Source organism: Leptonotus elevatus, chromosome 1, assembly GCF_054856555.1.
Source record: "Leptonotus elevatus isolate MCC_2025b chromosome 1, RoL_Lele_1.0, whole genome shotgun sequence".
Classification (NCBI taxonomy): domain Eukaryota; kingdom Metazoa; phylum Chordata; class Actinopteri; order Syngnathiformes; family Syngnathidae; genus Leptonotus; species Leptonotus elevatus.
The window spans coordinates 8,202,955-8,220,011 of record NC_141239.1 but is presented as its reverse complement, the minus strand read 5'-3'; the positions used below and the strand labels follow the sequence as shown (position 1 = coordinate 8,220,011).

General features: G+C 39.0%; 2 protein-coding genes across 3 annotated transcripts in view; both read right to left on the bottom strand.

The window, feature by feature from the left end:
- The window catches only part of b4galt2 (UDP-Gal:betaGlcNAc beta 1,4- galactosyltransferase, polypeptide 2), a 110,590-nt gene extending 99,955 nt beyond the window's left edge, over nucleotides 1-10,635 (bottom strand). For both annotated transcript variants that reach the window (XM_086081759.1, XM_086081766.1), the window contains exon 1: nucleotides 10,239-10,635. The gene's annotated coding sequence lies outside the window, so the exon portion shown is untranslated. The remainder of the gene's footprint in view (nucleotides 1-10,238) is intronic.
- A 1,562-nt stretch (nucleotides 10,636-12,197) lies between these two features.
- On the bottom strand, nucleotides 12,198-16,725 carry atp6v0b (ATPase H+ transporting V0 subunit b). The gene is made up of 8 exons (XM_086058609.1): nucleotides 16,449-16,725; nucleotides 15,290-15,338; nucleotides 14,917-15,000; nucleotides 14,639-14,716; nucleotides 14,076-14,145; nucleotides 13,868-13,919; nucleotides 13,554-13,744; nucleotides 12,198-13,222 (listed from the first exon to the last, which is right to left on the bottom strand). Exons 1-8 carry the CDS (start codon nucleotides 16,531-16,533, stop codon nucleotides 13,196-13,198), a joined length of 636 nt encoding a protein of 211 aa, XP_085914735.1. The 5' UTR covers nucleotides 16,534-16,725; the 3' UTR covers nucleotides 12,198-13,195.
- Nucleotides 16,726-17,057: the final 332 nt, after the last annotated feature.

The window sequence follows — 17,057 nt, the reverse complement described above, 5'->3', positions numbered from 1 at the left end:
CAAGCTCAACTTCCCAAAGATGTTATTGTCGTAATAATACAAAATAATTTGATACTAAAATAAGACAAGTCTAACTTGACACACTAATGAAAATAAAAAAAGATAAGCTAAATATATATTTATACAGGTAGTAGGGCTAGACTGATTATAATTTCAATAATATGTCAAATGATGATGATGATGATGATGATGGTTATTATATGCGATCTCTATTCATGGTCAAAACAACTTTCATCCGGATCTCATCCAAAACTGAAAACTAGCTAGAATTTATATAGAAAATTGAACACATTTGTGTTATTTTATTTAGCAAATGAAATGCATTTACGTTACATTTGAGAGAAATGGCATCATATTACAATAATGTTGTCATGAAAATGGATAAATACATTTTTCGGATTTTTTTTTTTTTTTTTAATGATTTATGAAAGTCGAAATGTAACATTTCTGACTGATATTTCGGTTACAGGTGTTTTTAGTATTTTTGTAGCTACTTGAGAGTCACAATATGACACAATGCAGTTGCATCCCAATCAAAACGGAGAATTATTATCTTTGCTTGGTTGAATTTTGGATCTGGTCTTTGCATTGCGGCAGGTGTACCAAATCAAGAATCCGCCTGGAGGAAAGACGCAACGAATCGAAGAGCAGCGGTTAGCAACGAACGTGCGGCCCAAAAAGAGGAAAGCGTCTCCAACCTCTGATCTCCTACTACCGTAATCTTCTGGCGCAAAAGGACAAATTGATATCATGCGTGTGCGCTGACAACTGCTTTGACTTTATTGAATTTTATTCACATGGCAAAAACACTTGTTTCCTACTAAACTAACGAAAAGTACTGAGAACTGTTGCAACCTTATATATTGTAGAAGAGGTATGCTTGTATGTAAAGTAAATAAACACTGAATCATGTTATTTCTTAATCATCAAAAGAATGATATTAAAGAGCAAAAATAAACACCCGACTTTAATGCCAGTGGTCCATTTAACTGACCAAAGCCAGTGCCCGAATGTGTTACTGTAACTACAAAGGCAAAAAAAAAAAAAAAATGCAATAAAATAAAAATTAAAACAGCAATGAGCACAAAAAAAAGAAGCAGCGGCACGGAGATGAAAAGAGCCGAGTGAAAAGGAAACAGGACTCGAGAGAGAACAAAACACAACAGGGTTCTTTGAGCACAACACTTAATTGCCTCTCAAGTCGTCTTACGGTCTGAAGGAGGTCGGGGCTCTTGAAAAGACATCCGACGGCTGCTCGTTGTTGCACGTCAACGCACAACAAGAGCCGCAAGTTCAAACATAAACTTTGGAGAAAATTTGCTTTTAAAAGTCACACACAACTACGTAGGCTGGTAATTCCGAAATTTGCTGAAGTCTCTAACAAGTTTAGCTGGCCTTACAATAATTGCTGAAGTCACAAATGACTTCACCGTGCAAAAATTGGGTATTTTAATACAACAATATAAAGAACATAATTGATTCCAAGGAAATTTTACAAGATTAGCTTGAGTCTCATAAGATTTGCTGAGGTGTTGAATGTTTGTGAAGTCGTACAAAGCAAAATTCAACCGGACATTTTGGGGATAATACGCATCTACTGTCTCACAGAACTTCATTGACAGACCCCTTCCAAGCATGCCAAAGTCTCACGAGATTTGGCGAAGTCTTAAGAGATTTGTAGACGTTTCTAAAAACCCCGAAGTCGTACAAATCAGAGTTCAGTTGAAAATTTTGAGGTAAAATATGCTTCTAATGTTACCCAGAATTTCACTGATAGACCCCTTCCAAGCCATGTGAAAGTCTCATGGGATTTGGTGAAGTCTTACGAGATTTGCAGAATTTTCTGAACCCACGACAAACCCGAGTTCAAATGCAAGTTGCAAGAAAAATATGCTTCTCAAGTCACACAAAACTTCATTGATAGAGCCTTTTCAAGCCATGTGAAAGTCTCACAAAATTTGCTGAAGTCTCATGTGATTTGCACAAGTTTCTAAAAACCACTGAAGTCATACAAACCAAAATTCAACCGAACATTTTGGGGAAAATACGCATCTACTATCTCACAGAACTTCATTGACAGACCCCTTCCAAGCATGCCAAAGTTTCACGAGATTTGGCGAAGTCTTAAGAGATTTAGAAGTTTCTAAAAACCCTGAAGTCGTACAAAACAGAGTTCAGTTGAAAATTTAGAGGTAAAATATGATTCTAATTTCTAATTTAATCTTATTTCACTGATAGACCCCCTTCCAAGCCATGTGAAAGTCTCATGGGATTTGGTGAAGTCTTACGAGATTTGCAGAATTTTCTGAACCCACGACAAACCCGAGTTCAAATGCAAGTTGCAAGAAAAATATGCTTCTCAAGTCACACAAAACTTCATTGATAGAGCCTTTTCAAGCCATGTGAAAGTCTCACAAAATTTGCTGAAGTCTCATGTGATTTGCACAAGTTTCTAAAAACCACTGAAGTCATACAAACCAAAATTCAACCGAACATTTTGGGGAAAATACGCATCTACTATCTCACAGAACTTCATTGACAGACCCCTTCCAAGCATGCCAAAGTTTCACGAGATTTGGCGAAGTCTTAAGAGATTTAGAAGTTTCTAAAAACCCTGAAGTCGTACAAAACAGAGTTCAGTTGAAAATTTAGAGGTAAAATATGATTCTAATTTCTAATTTAATCTTATTTCACTGATAGACCCCCTTCCAAGCCATGTGAAAGTCTCATGGGATTTGGTGAAGTCTTACGAGATTTGCAGAATTTTCTGAACCCACGACAAACCCGAGTTCAAATGCAAGTTGCAAGAAAAATATGCTTCTCAAGTCACACAAAACTTCATTGATAGAGCCTTTTCAAGCCATGTGAAAGTCTCACAAAATTTGCTGATGTCTCATTAGATTTGCACAAGTTTCTAAAAACCACTGAAGTCGTACAAACCAAAATTCAACCGAACATTTTGGGGAAAATACGCATCTACTATCTCACAGAACTTCATTGACAGACCCCTTCCAAGCATGCCAAAGTCTCACTTTTTCAAGCCATGTGAAAGTCTCATAAAATTTGCTGAAGTCTCATGAGATTTGCACAAGTTTCAAATACCCCTAAAATAGAAATCGCAGTTAAACTGAAAACTTTGGAAAACTACGCCTTTGGTAGCACAGAACTTCATGGATTTAAGCTTTCAAAATTTGCACAAGTCTCACAAAATTTGTTGAAAACTCATGAGATTTGCTAAAGTCTTGAGTTTTGTCCCAAAGTCATATAAACCCAACTTCAACAGAAAATTTCATGATAAGTCGGCTTCTTTAGTCATACAGAACTTAATAGAACCATTCAAGAATTGTGGAAGTCTCGCAAGATTTTCTGAAGACTCACACGATTTTTTTGTCTCACAAGATTAATGTCATCCAAATTGGAATTCAACTGACATTTCGGGGGGCTCTTAGATCACAGAAAACTTCATTGATAGAACCTTACAAGATTTTCATGAGATTTGCTGAAGTCTCGCATGACCTGTCAAAGTCTCAAGAAATTGGTTAAAGTCTCCAAAACCCTCAAAAGACGTTCAACCAAAACATTCATAGAAAAATATACCTACCAAGTCAGTAACTTTACTGAATTTGCCTCCAAAGATTTGCAGAAGTCTCCCAAGATGAACGGAAATCTCGGATTCCCCAGAAGTCGTCCCAATCACGGTGAAACCTCCGTATGAGAGTATCAATTTCTAATGCTGTACCGCTGTCAGGCAAAAGTGCCGTCTGGAGCCCAGACCCCCCCCCCCCCCCCCCCCCGCCGATGCGAAGTCTTCGCCTCTGATCCAGCTGCTAATTTGGCAGCAGAGCAAAGGAGTAAATGAAGAGCTTTGGCGGAAGAAGAGGAGGATGGTAGCTCGGAGGAGTGGAGAAAGACGAACACTCTGGCTCCGGCATCATTTAAACTACGAGCGTCTTTCTGGCCTTTCAGACTTAAGGCCACCGCCGTCCAATTATGCGGGCCGCGGCTGTCCATTTGATCAGCCTTCGTCCTTCACGCTCTGGACTGAATAGGCCATGTTAGAAAGGCTGTTTAGCCACTCGAGTGTAAAAACAACCCGAGTGTTGTTATGCTGAATAGTACAGTAAATGCAAGGAAGGGTAAAAATGGAAATTGAATGTAGAGCTGGAAGGCTGTCTGACGTCTGGACGGTTTTTTTCTGGCTCCAATGTGATTTGAGGTCAAATGTAATGGTTGCTTACTGGTTATTTATTCATGATCAAAGGGCATTTTGGACAACAGAAATTAAACGATTAGAAATAATATCCCGGAACAGGAAAAACAGCATGCTGGCACATTCTGGCTAACACTTTTCCACCCGAAATGTTTTTATTTTATTTATTTTCTGTTATGGTTTATTTTCATCAGGATTAACTCTTTGACTGCCAGACGTTTTCAGAAAAGGGATGCCGTCAGTGCCAGCCGATTTAAGCATTTTGACTGATCTTTCAAGGTCCACAGAAAATGTTCTGTGCTACCAAATGAAAGATTGGACTTTCATCTTTCATCAGAAAAAAAAAGTTTGTTTCTACCTTATTCCGTTCTTTAGTAATCAACAATAGAAAATGGTTAGTTTCACCCGATTTCGCTCATTTTGGACTCAAATACGGAGAAATCAAGCTTTTAGTGAAACGATATTATTTCATGCATTCTAGTGAATTTTACACTTCTTTTTGTCCACGAATGATGCCACAAACACCTAAATAGTGCTTTACTTCTATAAAACACTACCACCAAGAATGAAAAAGTGTTTTTTGATAGCAAAATACGTTTATTTACATTCAACAGTGTAACAATTTGACAACAATTTGGCAAACTATTTACAAATGTGTGCAACTGTGGTGCTATTTACAAATGTGTGGATGTTTCAACGACAGTTTTTCTTTTTCTTTTTTCTCCCCTGCGTGCAAGGAGACGCAACAGCATTTGCACAACAGATTGCCTCTTCGCGTGCAAAAGCTCCACTTTCTTGCAGGCCGTTTTTTCCGGGGAATAGCAAGTATATACTGCAGTGTGTGTTGCCATCAAGCCTAATATCAGGATCAAGCTACGGTTACGTTACGGTGGTGTTACGTCTGGCTTCCTCATGTCCTCCAGTTGCTATACCGAGTGGTAGATGTTCTGATCCATCTTATCCACTCCATTCATGGTGGCATCGTAGTCCAGAACCAGTGTCTTCTCCGTGATCAGACTGTACCCGCTCCTCCGATGAATATGCATTGGACTCGGGGTACTCTTCATTGTCCGACAAAATGTCCGCATGTGGAGCTCCGGCGTTAGCAGAGCTAGCCGGTGATGCTTTATGACGTGAGAATAAAGGCCGCGTCCAACTGTGGCGTCCAACTGTGGCGTCAACCTCGGGATTCACCATCATCATCATCATCAATCTGCATTGGTCGATGCCAACTCTCCATCGCCCGATCGAATGTCCGATTGTGTAGAAGTACCCGGTCGGTTATTGTGCGTGTTTTCCGGCCTTAGCAGCGCTAGCCGCGCTTAGCCGGTGAGGCTTACTACGTGATCATAACAGTCGCGTCAAGGCTTCCAACTTTGGCGTCAAGCTCGAAGTCATCATCATCGTCGACATCAATGCGCTTTTTAGTATTGATCGATGCTTTCCGTCTTTGAAAAAAATGCTCAAGCGTGAGCTGCTTGCAACCGGTTGCTTGGTCAGCCATTGTGGCTTATTCAGCCATTGTCTCCTCAACACTCTAGCTCCGCCTCACGTCTTCTACTGACGCCCACGGTGGGCGGCCCATCCAACCTTGTGCAAAGAGAGTCATCGCTGCCCTCTAGGGGCCAAAACGAGTCTTTTACTAATCAGATCTGCCTGATACTTTCAGCACAGCTGCCCAAGGCTTTCCTGCACCCGTTTCCAAAAAAAAAACAAAAAAACATAGGGGACGTCTTTTAACGTCCTCGGCGCCCTTCCCTAGGTTTATGCTAAACGTTTTATAACGTTTATGGCGGTCAAAGAGTTAATGTTGACTTATTATCAGGATGGGTGAGTAGTACCGATACCAGGTATCAGTATTGGGCCGATGTCGGCAATATTTCAAGGTATCAGGTACTCATGGAGGCTGTCGATACCCGCCACCAACACTTAAAGGTATAATCCGAAGGATTTGTTTTGGCCTGTCCAGGACGTTTCTGGGTGGAGACTCAATGTTTTCCTACCAGTCAAGCCATGCAGGCAGGCTACTATCAGTTGGCATATGCAAATTAACAGAACAAACTGAAATAATCCACATAATAAACAAAAAGTCACCGACATGCTCAGCCACATACGCCCACGCAAAGTACGGATGATGATTGCTGCTCTCACCAGTAAATAATGATGGCCACCGCTTGTACAAAAGAAATAAACAACTCCTAGAATGAATCAAAAGAGTAAATAAAACATCCAGCACGCTCAGTTACAAGCCCTTCCCTTGCACCTTTTCCCAGTTATTCTTTATAGCTGCCACCTTGCACGATAGAAATAAACAGAAGCGGGGCAAAATTAATCCACAAATGGGCAAAGTTGCAAAATGCAGCATTGAATATTGAAGTGAAGGCTGTGTGGTCCAGTACAATGCAGGTTTGTGCAGATAAAAAAAAAAAAAAAAAAAAAAGTCTATTGAATCATTTCTAATGTATCACACGCGCTCAGCTAATTGTGTGTTATTCTTTATATCAGCACCCCGAGAGGAACGCGCTGACTCCAATCAACTCCATCTATCAGGCATCAGTGTTTCAGAGCGCTCAAGCTGTGACCTTCCCGTCTGTAATTAAACCCCCTCGACGGCACGAGCGCCTCTGCGCTATCTGATGAGCGATAGCGCAGGCGTTGCCGGCCGACGAATGAGCGCCGATATTGCCTGGTCTCGCCTGGCCGCGCACGAGTGCGTCGAGGTTCATAGGTCAAACCCCCGTGGCTCACGTCGCACTACAACTGACACCATAAAGTCAAGTCCTGACAATCTGTACTGCAATGCAACATGCCTCAACTAGTTCTAGTGATTCTTCAAATAGTAAGTACTTTTACTTTACTTTTTACACTCAACTCATTCGCTGCCATTGACGGCTATAGACGTCAAAAATTAATTTAAACTATTTTTATTCGTTTTCGACGAGTATAAAAACCAACAAAAAAAAATTATATTGTAAATTTTAGAACAGATCTAAAATTTGTGATTAATTGTGAGTTAATTATTGAAGTCATGTGATTAATTACAATTCTAAAAATGTAATCGCCTGACGCGATTAAAAAAAAGATTATTAAAAATTAGGGCCGTCAGGCGATTACATTTTTAATTGTAATTAATCGCATTAACAGTTAACTCACGATTAATCACAAATGTTATATCTGTTCTAAATGTACAATAAAAAAAATTAGGTTTTCACACTCTTGTTAACAAAAGTGGAAAAAAATGTTAAACTAATAGAAATAGTTCAAATGAATTTTTGACGTTTATAGCAGTCAATGGCAGTGAATGAGTTAATTGTGCAGAGTAGTCATTAAATTTTTTTATACAAATAATCAATAAAATAACAACGAAAACTTAGTCAGAAAAAAAATTATCAACATGAAAACAATAAAGCAGCACGGTTGCCTAGCATGTTGGCATGGTTAGCATGGGTTAGCATGTCAACGTTTAGCATCTAAAAGTCAGCTGGGATGTGCTCCCACTCGCCCTCAACCCTAATGAGAAGAAACTAGAAATAATCCAGAGAAAAAAAAAGAAAAAAAAAGTAAATACGAGCACAGGAGCAATATAAAAGAAATCTAGAGAGTAAGAAAAACATGTAATGTATGTATACAGTATTTCTATTAATTCTTTGAGCGCATTTGACCTGAATTGTTGTCAACGGGAAACAAAACAAGGAGGGCCAGTGACGGAATTGTCATCAACTACGTTTTTTAAATGGAAATGGGCGGAGAAAAATCTTGCCCAGCTCTGGTTTGATCATAAAGGTGGGAAAGTAAACAAAAGAAATCCACTATGGCCAGCGGGTGGCATTGGGTCTCTTTTGGATGAAGACAGCGACAGCAAATTCAGAAAAATTCCAAGGCAAGCTTGTTCACACTCGGTCACGTGTGTGCACTGTGCATACAATTAAAGTGATGTTACCTCTTGCCAATGGGGTAGATGCCACGGACTTCCAACTTCCGGGTTTCACACATCAGTGTCGTTTACGGCCACTGATGGCCGCGTTCCAACACTCGCACCCCCACCCCTGCGTCCCCCAACCGTGTGTCTCAACTCTCTGAAATGCTTCGGACAACTGAGACAGACACACTACACACTCGCACCCGTCGAAGGGGCCGCGCAAACGGGGGGCACAAAGGCCGAAGCGCAAGAACGCGGCCCGCACGTCGCAAACAGGAAACAGAAACAAAGCCGATGTGTGAAAACCAGGAAGTTGAAAGTCCCGCCTCCTCCATGGCTTATACCCCATTAATGGTAACTTCCACCTAAAAATAATCCACATTCAAAAAAGGACACAGTAAGCACAAAAACATATGCAATGCAATGCACGTCTGACATGAATAATGCAGCACAATTGAAATAAATAGACTGACTTGAAACAATCCACAGAACAAAAAGGCAAACTTGGTGTGTGTGTGGGGGGGGGTAATTAACACAATCACTCCTTTCGTCTATTTTTTTTGGTCAGGATAACTGCCACCTTGCATAATGGAAATTAATAGAATGCACTTGGTCACACACTTTATCAATTAACATGATTTTGACAGTCCCCTTTTCCAACAGAAACAAGAGAATGACTTGAAATAATCCACAATCGAAAAACCCATGTACTGTATATTGGATTGACTTCTAATTACTATTATGCAATCACCTCCTTTCACCAGTTACTTGTACTAACAGCTCCTTTGCAGAATGGAAAAAAATAAAGGCTTGAAATAATCCACATCGTCTAAAAAGTATTGGGCATACTCCGTTACATGCACATGTGTATGATAAACCTGATTATCCCTGGTCCCAGGTAACCATAACACCACCTTGCACAATGGAAATAAACAGACCAACTCGAAATAATCCACAGAGTACAAAAACTCTTGGGCAACCTTGGGCGCATGTGCATGTTTGTAACTAACACAATCATTCCTCTCATCTGTTTTTTTAGGATAATTGAAAACTCAAGAAAGGACTAAATAATCCACAAATTAAAAAACAACAACAAAAAAGTCCATGTCGTGCTTGGTCACACTGCCAATTAACGTGACTATGCCTCTTGCCAGTTATTATTCATGCTAAATTACTTTCATTTTGCCCAACAGAAACACGAGAACAAGCCAAAATAATCCACAGTCTTACAATTAATACTCCTTTCGTCATCTACTTGTGACAATTGCCATTCTGCACAATGAAAACAAAACAGAACGACTTGAAATAATCCAAAAAGTACCGGTCATACTCGGCCACATGCAATCGGATCATTCTTTTTGTCAGCTAACATTGATCACACCACCTCGCACAATGGAAAATAAACACGACAACTAGAAATAATCCACTCGAAAGTGCTTTACTGTGCATCGCTTTCTATGGGGGGCAACTGCTTTGCTTCCGCCAATAGACAGGACAACTCAGAAGTCAACCGTGTAGTATTTCAACTGTGCTCCTGAATGCTTATTATAAACGCATCAAATAGTTCAGTGACTTACAGCACCGCTCCGGTCCCTCACTGAAGAGATACTGTGTCAGAAATGAGAGATGCGTCGGATTGGATTACCATCTTCTCTCCCCAGTCCGTGCGGAACTGCCTGCCTGGGTTAAGCTTCATCGCGAGGAAGACCTCCACATCCACATCCATGTTATCCCCCCCCCACCCCCACCACCACCACCACCACCACCTCCAGCTTCATCATCTCGTTGGGAAACATGCTGGCCGGACTCCCACAAAACAGACCCCATGGACAAGTCATGATACACTCCCCCTTCGCCCTCCTCCTTCACACGTGTCTCTATTAAATCAAATATGTCATTATGCAAAATCATGGGAGCTGCAGAGTGGACTTTTTGAAGAGCTGGGAGGCAGCAGAGCTGTGCAGGGGAGGGAGGCTAGCATGGCGGGTGGAAAAGAGGCAGTGTGCGGGGTGGCTGTGCAGGAAACAACAAAAGAATTGGCACCTCCAAAAAAAAAAGATGAAAACGGAGCTAAATAAAAAGGCACAAAGGAAACGCAGGGCTGCTTACCTTGATTTTGTCAGGCGAATACTTGCATCGTTGTGTCTTCCTTGCAGCACATCGTATTGGAAAATGTCAATTTAAAAAAAAAGAAAAATATTATTGTGAGAAGTCGATTTTTCCACCCAATTTGGATATCTACTCGCCGATGATGTCGGGGGAAAATGTGGAAAATAAATAAATAAAGAAGCACGGTGTTGTTTAGCTAGCGTCAACCGTATCCGCCGCGTCGTCGGCGTTCAAGCGAAAAGGAGGCGAGTAGAGAGGCGACGTCCTCATGGTTTTGCCGTCATTTTGTGGTGGTTTTTGGACAAGGCAACAAAAACAAAAAGCGAAGGAAAGGAGGAAGGATGGAAGGATGGAAGGATGCTCCTCTTCCTCTCTCCAGCAGGTCCCTCTGCTCCGCTTTCACTCACTACGGAAGCCCGAGGAGAAAGCGAAGGAAAAAAGAATCGCCTTTTGTCCTACCCTGTAATAAAAAAATTTTTTTAAATATCCTTTTAAATTTATTTTTAAAATAATTTGTTTTACTCTATGACCGTGGCTATCAAGACACTAAAGTGTTTATTTATATATTAAAAATGCCTAAATCGGTGCACTGATCGACAATCATTTCATAACCATTTGATTAATACTTCAATTAACATAATGGAATTACATGATGATATTTAGACGTATAATAAATTTGATATTAATATGTCAAACTAATTGGTAGAATTCAAGTCAACAGACATGATTACAATGTGAAAATTTTAATTTATATAAATTTAAAATAACTGAAAAGTACTTTTACTGACAGATATAGATGTCAAATAATGATATGAATGATAATTAAAATGTATAAATTGATTTTGACCCCGCATGTTCAAATGCCAGATATTTGTGATATAAAAAAAAGTAGACAAGGGTAAACTCTTTAATAAAAGTTTTTCCACCATTTATGTGATATAACCTAGCCAACTCAATTGAGGGGAAAAAAACGTACATCCGCATATATATATATATATATATATATATATATATATATATATATATATATATATATATATATATATATATATATATATACAACAGCGATAACGTGGTTTACTATATAACTGTAAAGAGATTATATGTGTTCAGAATTTACCAACGGCGTCTGAGTACACCTGCCACCACTTTTTAAGTGCCTGTGATTAACCCTAAATACATTTCAGCTGTTCAAGTCGTCTGTGTGGCGGCAACTTCCACAAAAGGGATCGAATGTATCATTCAGGAGAATGGAACAAAATAATGTTAAATGCATTAAACATACAAAATAGAAAATAGTGAAGACAGCTCCATCCAATGACCAAAAATGCATTCAAAGAGAAGCAAACTGGCTACAATTTTAAATCACCCCAAAATGTGGTGAAATGTAGCTCAGCCATGGCCTAGTGGTATAGTGTCTGCCCTGAGACTGGGAGATTGTGGGTTCAAAAAAATCAGTGTTACTTTAACTTTAAATCCCTGAGGCATAATTTCAAAAGGTATGGTGCTTAATTGTTTCAAGAGTGGAGGAAATTATGAACAATTTCCAATTAGCAGTCAGTAACAGTGTTATCACAAAACCAGTCTGGCTTCTATTTGAAATCAATAGTCACGAAAAGCCTACTAGAACATTTTAACGTTGGATTTTAATCAGAGACAGGTAGAGCTAAATGGAGATTGAAGAAAGTTCTTATAAATTAAAATGCCCCGAGATACTTCCATACGTGATTAATTTAGAAAACGGGCCCTTTAAATACAAGATGAGGATGTGTGTATTTGTATATCGATTTACTATGCTAATTTTTTTTTATTATACAAAATGTGAGGAATCATAGCGTTCCATTGAGTCCACATCAATACTCGTACGTTATACTTGCGCCACCTAGAGGTTTCATCATAACACTGCACAATTCGACTGATGTCTTGGCATAGCGCAGTGCAACAAGCAAACAGGTGAGATTGTGATTGGATAGTTTTATTTGACACCCGCAGACATTTATGAGGGCCCAATGAACGGTTTCCTATTTTTATTGGACATTTACTTTCTTGCCACCATCACGTCAACATAATTACACACAGATTACCAACCAACAAAAATACGGGAATTTTCCTTCGGGCTTCATGTCGGTGAGTGGGAGGGGAAAATCACATTTGTAACATTTATGACAATTAAATCCATGTTAATATTTTTTTCACAACTTCAGGGTAATAATTACAAGCAGATTTGTAGTTTAGCTAACCTGGTATGTCAGACTGATATATCGTACATCATTTCACCACAAGCTTTAATAAAGAAGCAATGACCAGGTTATGGAATGTTACAATTACAATAAATGAAGACAATAACAGTGCTTAAAAAAACAAAACAAAAAAACATACATTGACAGGGGGGGAAAAAATACAATTAAAAGCAATTTTATATTTGAAGGTAACATGTTTTTTTATATGCTCACCTGTAGTATAATAATATAATTCATATCAGTCACTCCTTGAGACATTGTCGATTGAAAATGATCTCAAAATTTAAATTGTCCTATTTTTCCCTGCGGATATCAAAACAATCCAATAAAAAGTCAAAGGCTTTTAGTCATGTGAAGGATGACGAAAATTCATTCGGAAAGCGTTCCAGGGGGCGCTACTGAGTAAGTTGGTCTGACAGGCCAGGCAACAACAATGAACACAACGTTCAAGTTCATGCTTCACAGGAAGAAAAAAAACACACACACACACACACATCCAAAACACACACACACACACACACAGAGACAAATATGTTCAAATACTCTATAGTGTCATTTTCAACCATCGTTCATAAAGAGTGTGAAGAAACAGTTGTTCTCCTTGAAATGACAATTAAAGACAATATGCGGCAAATTGAACATTTAAATAATTTACGGTGCATTATTTACACATCTTAATTTTTCCAGCGGAGTTGTCATCCTCCCTCTTGTCCTCTTCTAGTCGCCCATCTTTACTTTTGACGTCTTCGGGGGAGGAGAAAACATACAAGTGTCAATAACAATGATGTAGTGTTAATTTTCTAATTAATTTTGATCTGGAGCAAAAAAAAATTAAAAATCCTAATAATTGTCTATATCAAGTCATGGACTACAGATCCTTTCAAAATGTCCCTGCGGGAACCGGTGCAAAACTTCCCCATTAACAACAAACACATGAAATGTACAATTTCAGTTTTCGGCCTCGCACCGTTAGCACGATTTTGTTCGATTTAACAATCAGTTTTAATCCTGTCCGAGGGTTTAGCATCACAATTCAATTCCCATTCCATTCAATTTCTCAATAGTGCCCGCTCACCTGCAAGATGGCCACAATGACACCGAAGAGGCCGATGGCGCTGCCGAAGATCTCCACGATGAGGATCTTGACGAAGAGGCTGGCGTTTTGGGCGTCGGCCAGCGCCGCCCCGCTGCCGACGATGCCCACGCAGATGCCGCAGAAGAGGTTGGAGAAGCCCACCGTCAGGCCGGCGCCGAACATCGAGTAGCCTGCGCACACACACAAGGACAACATGGCTTGTTGGTTTCAATGCGATTTTCAGCCACAACTAACTTTTTGATGTGAGTCACTTTCATTTCATATCCACCGTTGTGTCAGTTGTACGTTCTTACCAGCTTGGTAGTTCCTTGCCCCGATGGTCTCTGGAGTTGTTCCGCTGAAATTCTGCAAGATTATACAAATCATATTCAGAAATCAGAAGCATTTTAGATTATTATTATTTTTATTTTTTTTACATAGATAACATTAAATATCATGTATTACATTACATATGATAGCTAGCTAGCTGGATAGATAAGATACGTGGAATATGAAGTTTACCTCAGCCATGTTACTGATGACAATGGCCATGATGATGCCATAGATTGCAACAGCTTCGCAGAAAATGATGCTACAAAAAAAACAGCAAAAAAAATATGAAAAGAATGTTTCTTTTTTATGAAAAACCTACGGTAATATAAATGTCATTGATAATATCAAAATATATATTTTATTGAAAAGACTAATATGATTTTTTTTAAATGAATTAAAATAAATTAAACAAGTAAAATTGTATTGAAAATGTATTTTTTTAAACTTTACATTTTATGCTAAAAATTGTAAAGAAACAAATTAGTATGAAAATATATTTTTTTAAATTACATTCTCAAGAAATTCTTGACAAACAAAAAAATTATTTTTAAGTAATATTTATGTAATCAAATAAAACATTACAAATTTTACAGATGACATTTTTTTAATGTAAAATGTTACACCAATTTCACCTCAACCAATGCTTTTAAAATGTAACATTAGAATATCAACAAGATGCTTGCCCACAAAAAAAAACAAAAAAAAAACGTGTTTCAGGTCAAACATAAATAGTTTTTTTTAAATGAGCCTACCTGACTAAATTTTTGGTTTTAATGCGAGGAGCCTTGACTCCACCGCCAATAATGCTTGAGCCAGTGATGTAGATTCCCCTGGGAAACAAACACACAACAGCAATAATTAATAATCCCACCACCACTTACACACTAAAAAAAAATCCTCCTTTATAAAACAACTCCTTTAAAGATATGCCACTTCCACCATCTCAGAGGATTTTCTTCAAAAGAGGAAACGACTACAAAAATAAAAAAATGTCCCACCATGTGTCACTCGTCATGCAGTCAGTACTCACCAAGCTGCTCCGACTACGGACAGCGAAATGGCCAATCCGATGCCCAGATTGGCCCACATGAAAGGTGACGTTTCTGTGAGGAACCTGCCAAAAAGATATAAACAATTGAGTGTTCTCATCTGATTGAAACCTTGTCTTAGTTTCACTTCTGCGAAGACCACATTTATACACATAAAGAAGTGTAGTTAACGTGAAAATTTGAGATGTGTGGGAAGATTATGGTTTGTCATCAAAACGCCTTTGACAAGACCCAAGTGAGGATTTTACAGATTCGCTGTATGGGGGATGCTCGGGAGTCGGGACCGACATACTCAACTTTATATACAGAGCACTTTTAAACATGTACATGCAAGACAAAGAAAAGGATACTCACCATGCCACATCAAAACGGAATCCTAAATCAAATATTGTATAGCATATGCCTGAAAAGAAGAAGACAGAGGTCATAATCAAAAAAAGTCACATATGCAGATTCTTATTAGATGTATTTGCTTTATGACTGGTTACTTTGTAGAGTCTCATTGAAGGCATCAAAACTATGTATGAACTGATGTCAAATTATGTACTTAACATAAAAAAAAGAAGGTGAAATGACTGAAAACATGCTTTATATTATAGATTCTTCAAAATAGCCATCCTTTGCTTTGGTTACTTTTTTTTTTTTTGCATACTCTTGGCATTCTTACCTCTGGGAACTCCTTAAAGAAGGTTGGAAACCCCTTTCAGGTGACTTACCTTTTGAAGCTCATCGAAAGAATGCCAAGAATGTGCAAAAAAAAAGTAATCAACGAAAAGGGTGGCTTTTTATTTATTTTGTTATTTAAGTACATGCTCTACATGTGTTCATTAGTCGTCGTCATAGTTTTGATGGCTTCGGTGAGAATCTACAATGTACATAGTCATGAAAATAAAGCAACGTATTGCACGAGTAGGTGTGTCCAAACTTTTTCAGATATGCCTACTATGGTGTGATAATTCACTGTGCCATGACAACTGCTACACTTCCGTTATGGGACCAAAATAAATCCGCTCTAGTCAAAATACAGTATAGGAGCACGTTTATCTCTCAATTAAGATTAAGACGACTTAAAGTATTGCATTTTTGTCCTCTGCAAAAAAACAACAACAAAAACCCAGACAGAACAGTTATGTTAGCACAAATTAGCTACGAGCTAATATTCGCTTCAGCTCGTCGGCGATGACAAACCAACGCCAACGTCGATTGATTTTATTTTATTTTTTTTACTAAATCAAAATGCGCTTTGCTAGTTACGCATCCCGAACGAACTAACAAATCGTGAGGAATAAATAAAGTTTTTAATTAAGCGATTGCTAGCCATCGCGGGAGCCGCCGCAGCGCTCTGCCATTGGCCACCAGTATTTAGCCTGATCCCAAACACAGCTGCCAAAGAGGCACACGAAGCGTCAAGCAAACACAATAAAAGACTCAAGTGATTGCTATTATTCGAAAATGTCCTTGAATGCATACTTTAATTCATAACTAACTCATTTCAAGGCGTAAACGGGCTTACCGACGACGAGTATTGTGCTCCAGAAGGCCAAAGTGACCCCCGTATAAAGAATGGCGTGTCCGTCCATCATCCACTCCAGCAGCATCGATTCGGCGGTGTGCTAAGTAGATAAGCGAACGAACTTCGGGCTCGGTGTCGGAAAACAAGATGCCACTAGAATAAATAAGGTTTTTATGAAGTATGACGGCTTAGCCAGCGCTCGTAGGACGCCGATCAGAAGCGTGAAAAGCAGAAGCTAGCCAAAGTCAGCTGATCCAGCTTGACAAGCATGTGACCAGAGGGCCGCGTCCCATTTCGATTCCTCTCCTCACCGTCTTCCTTCACTTTATCGTACACGTTCCGCTTATGTCTCATTTCTTTAAACACTCTTATTATAACACATTATTTTTCTCCCAACATGTTTAATAAAATATTATAAAATAATATAGTGAAAATATGGGCAGTTTAAATCATTATAAGCGCTCAAAACTGGCTGGATCCCGGAAGGCTGCGTTCCATAACGGAGTAGGACATCTCCATGCAGTGTTTGAAAATGACACTAGATGTCCCCGTTGTACTTGTTTAGGGTTCAAGACAACCGCGGACACTAGGCACATTTTATAAGCGCAG

Excerpts from the sequence above, each read along its gene's own strand:
- atp6v0b (XM_086058609.1), bottom strand. The coding sequence starts at position 16,533 with ATGCTGCTGGAGTGGATGATGGACGGACACGCCATTCTTTATACGGGG. Across the intron at positions 13,920-14,075 it reads TCATCAGTAACATGGCTGAG|AATTTCAGCGGAACAACTCC; the intron begins GTAAACTTCATA and ends ATAATCTTGCAG. Across the intron at positions 13,223-13,553 it reads TCATTGTGGCCATCTTGCAG|ACGTCAAAAGTAAAGATGGG; the intron begins GTGAGCGGGCAC and ends CCTCCCCCGAAG.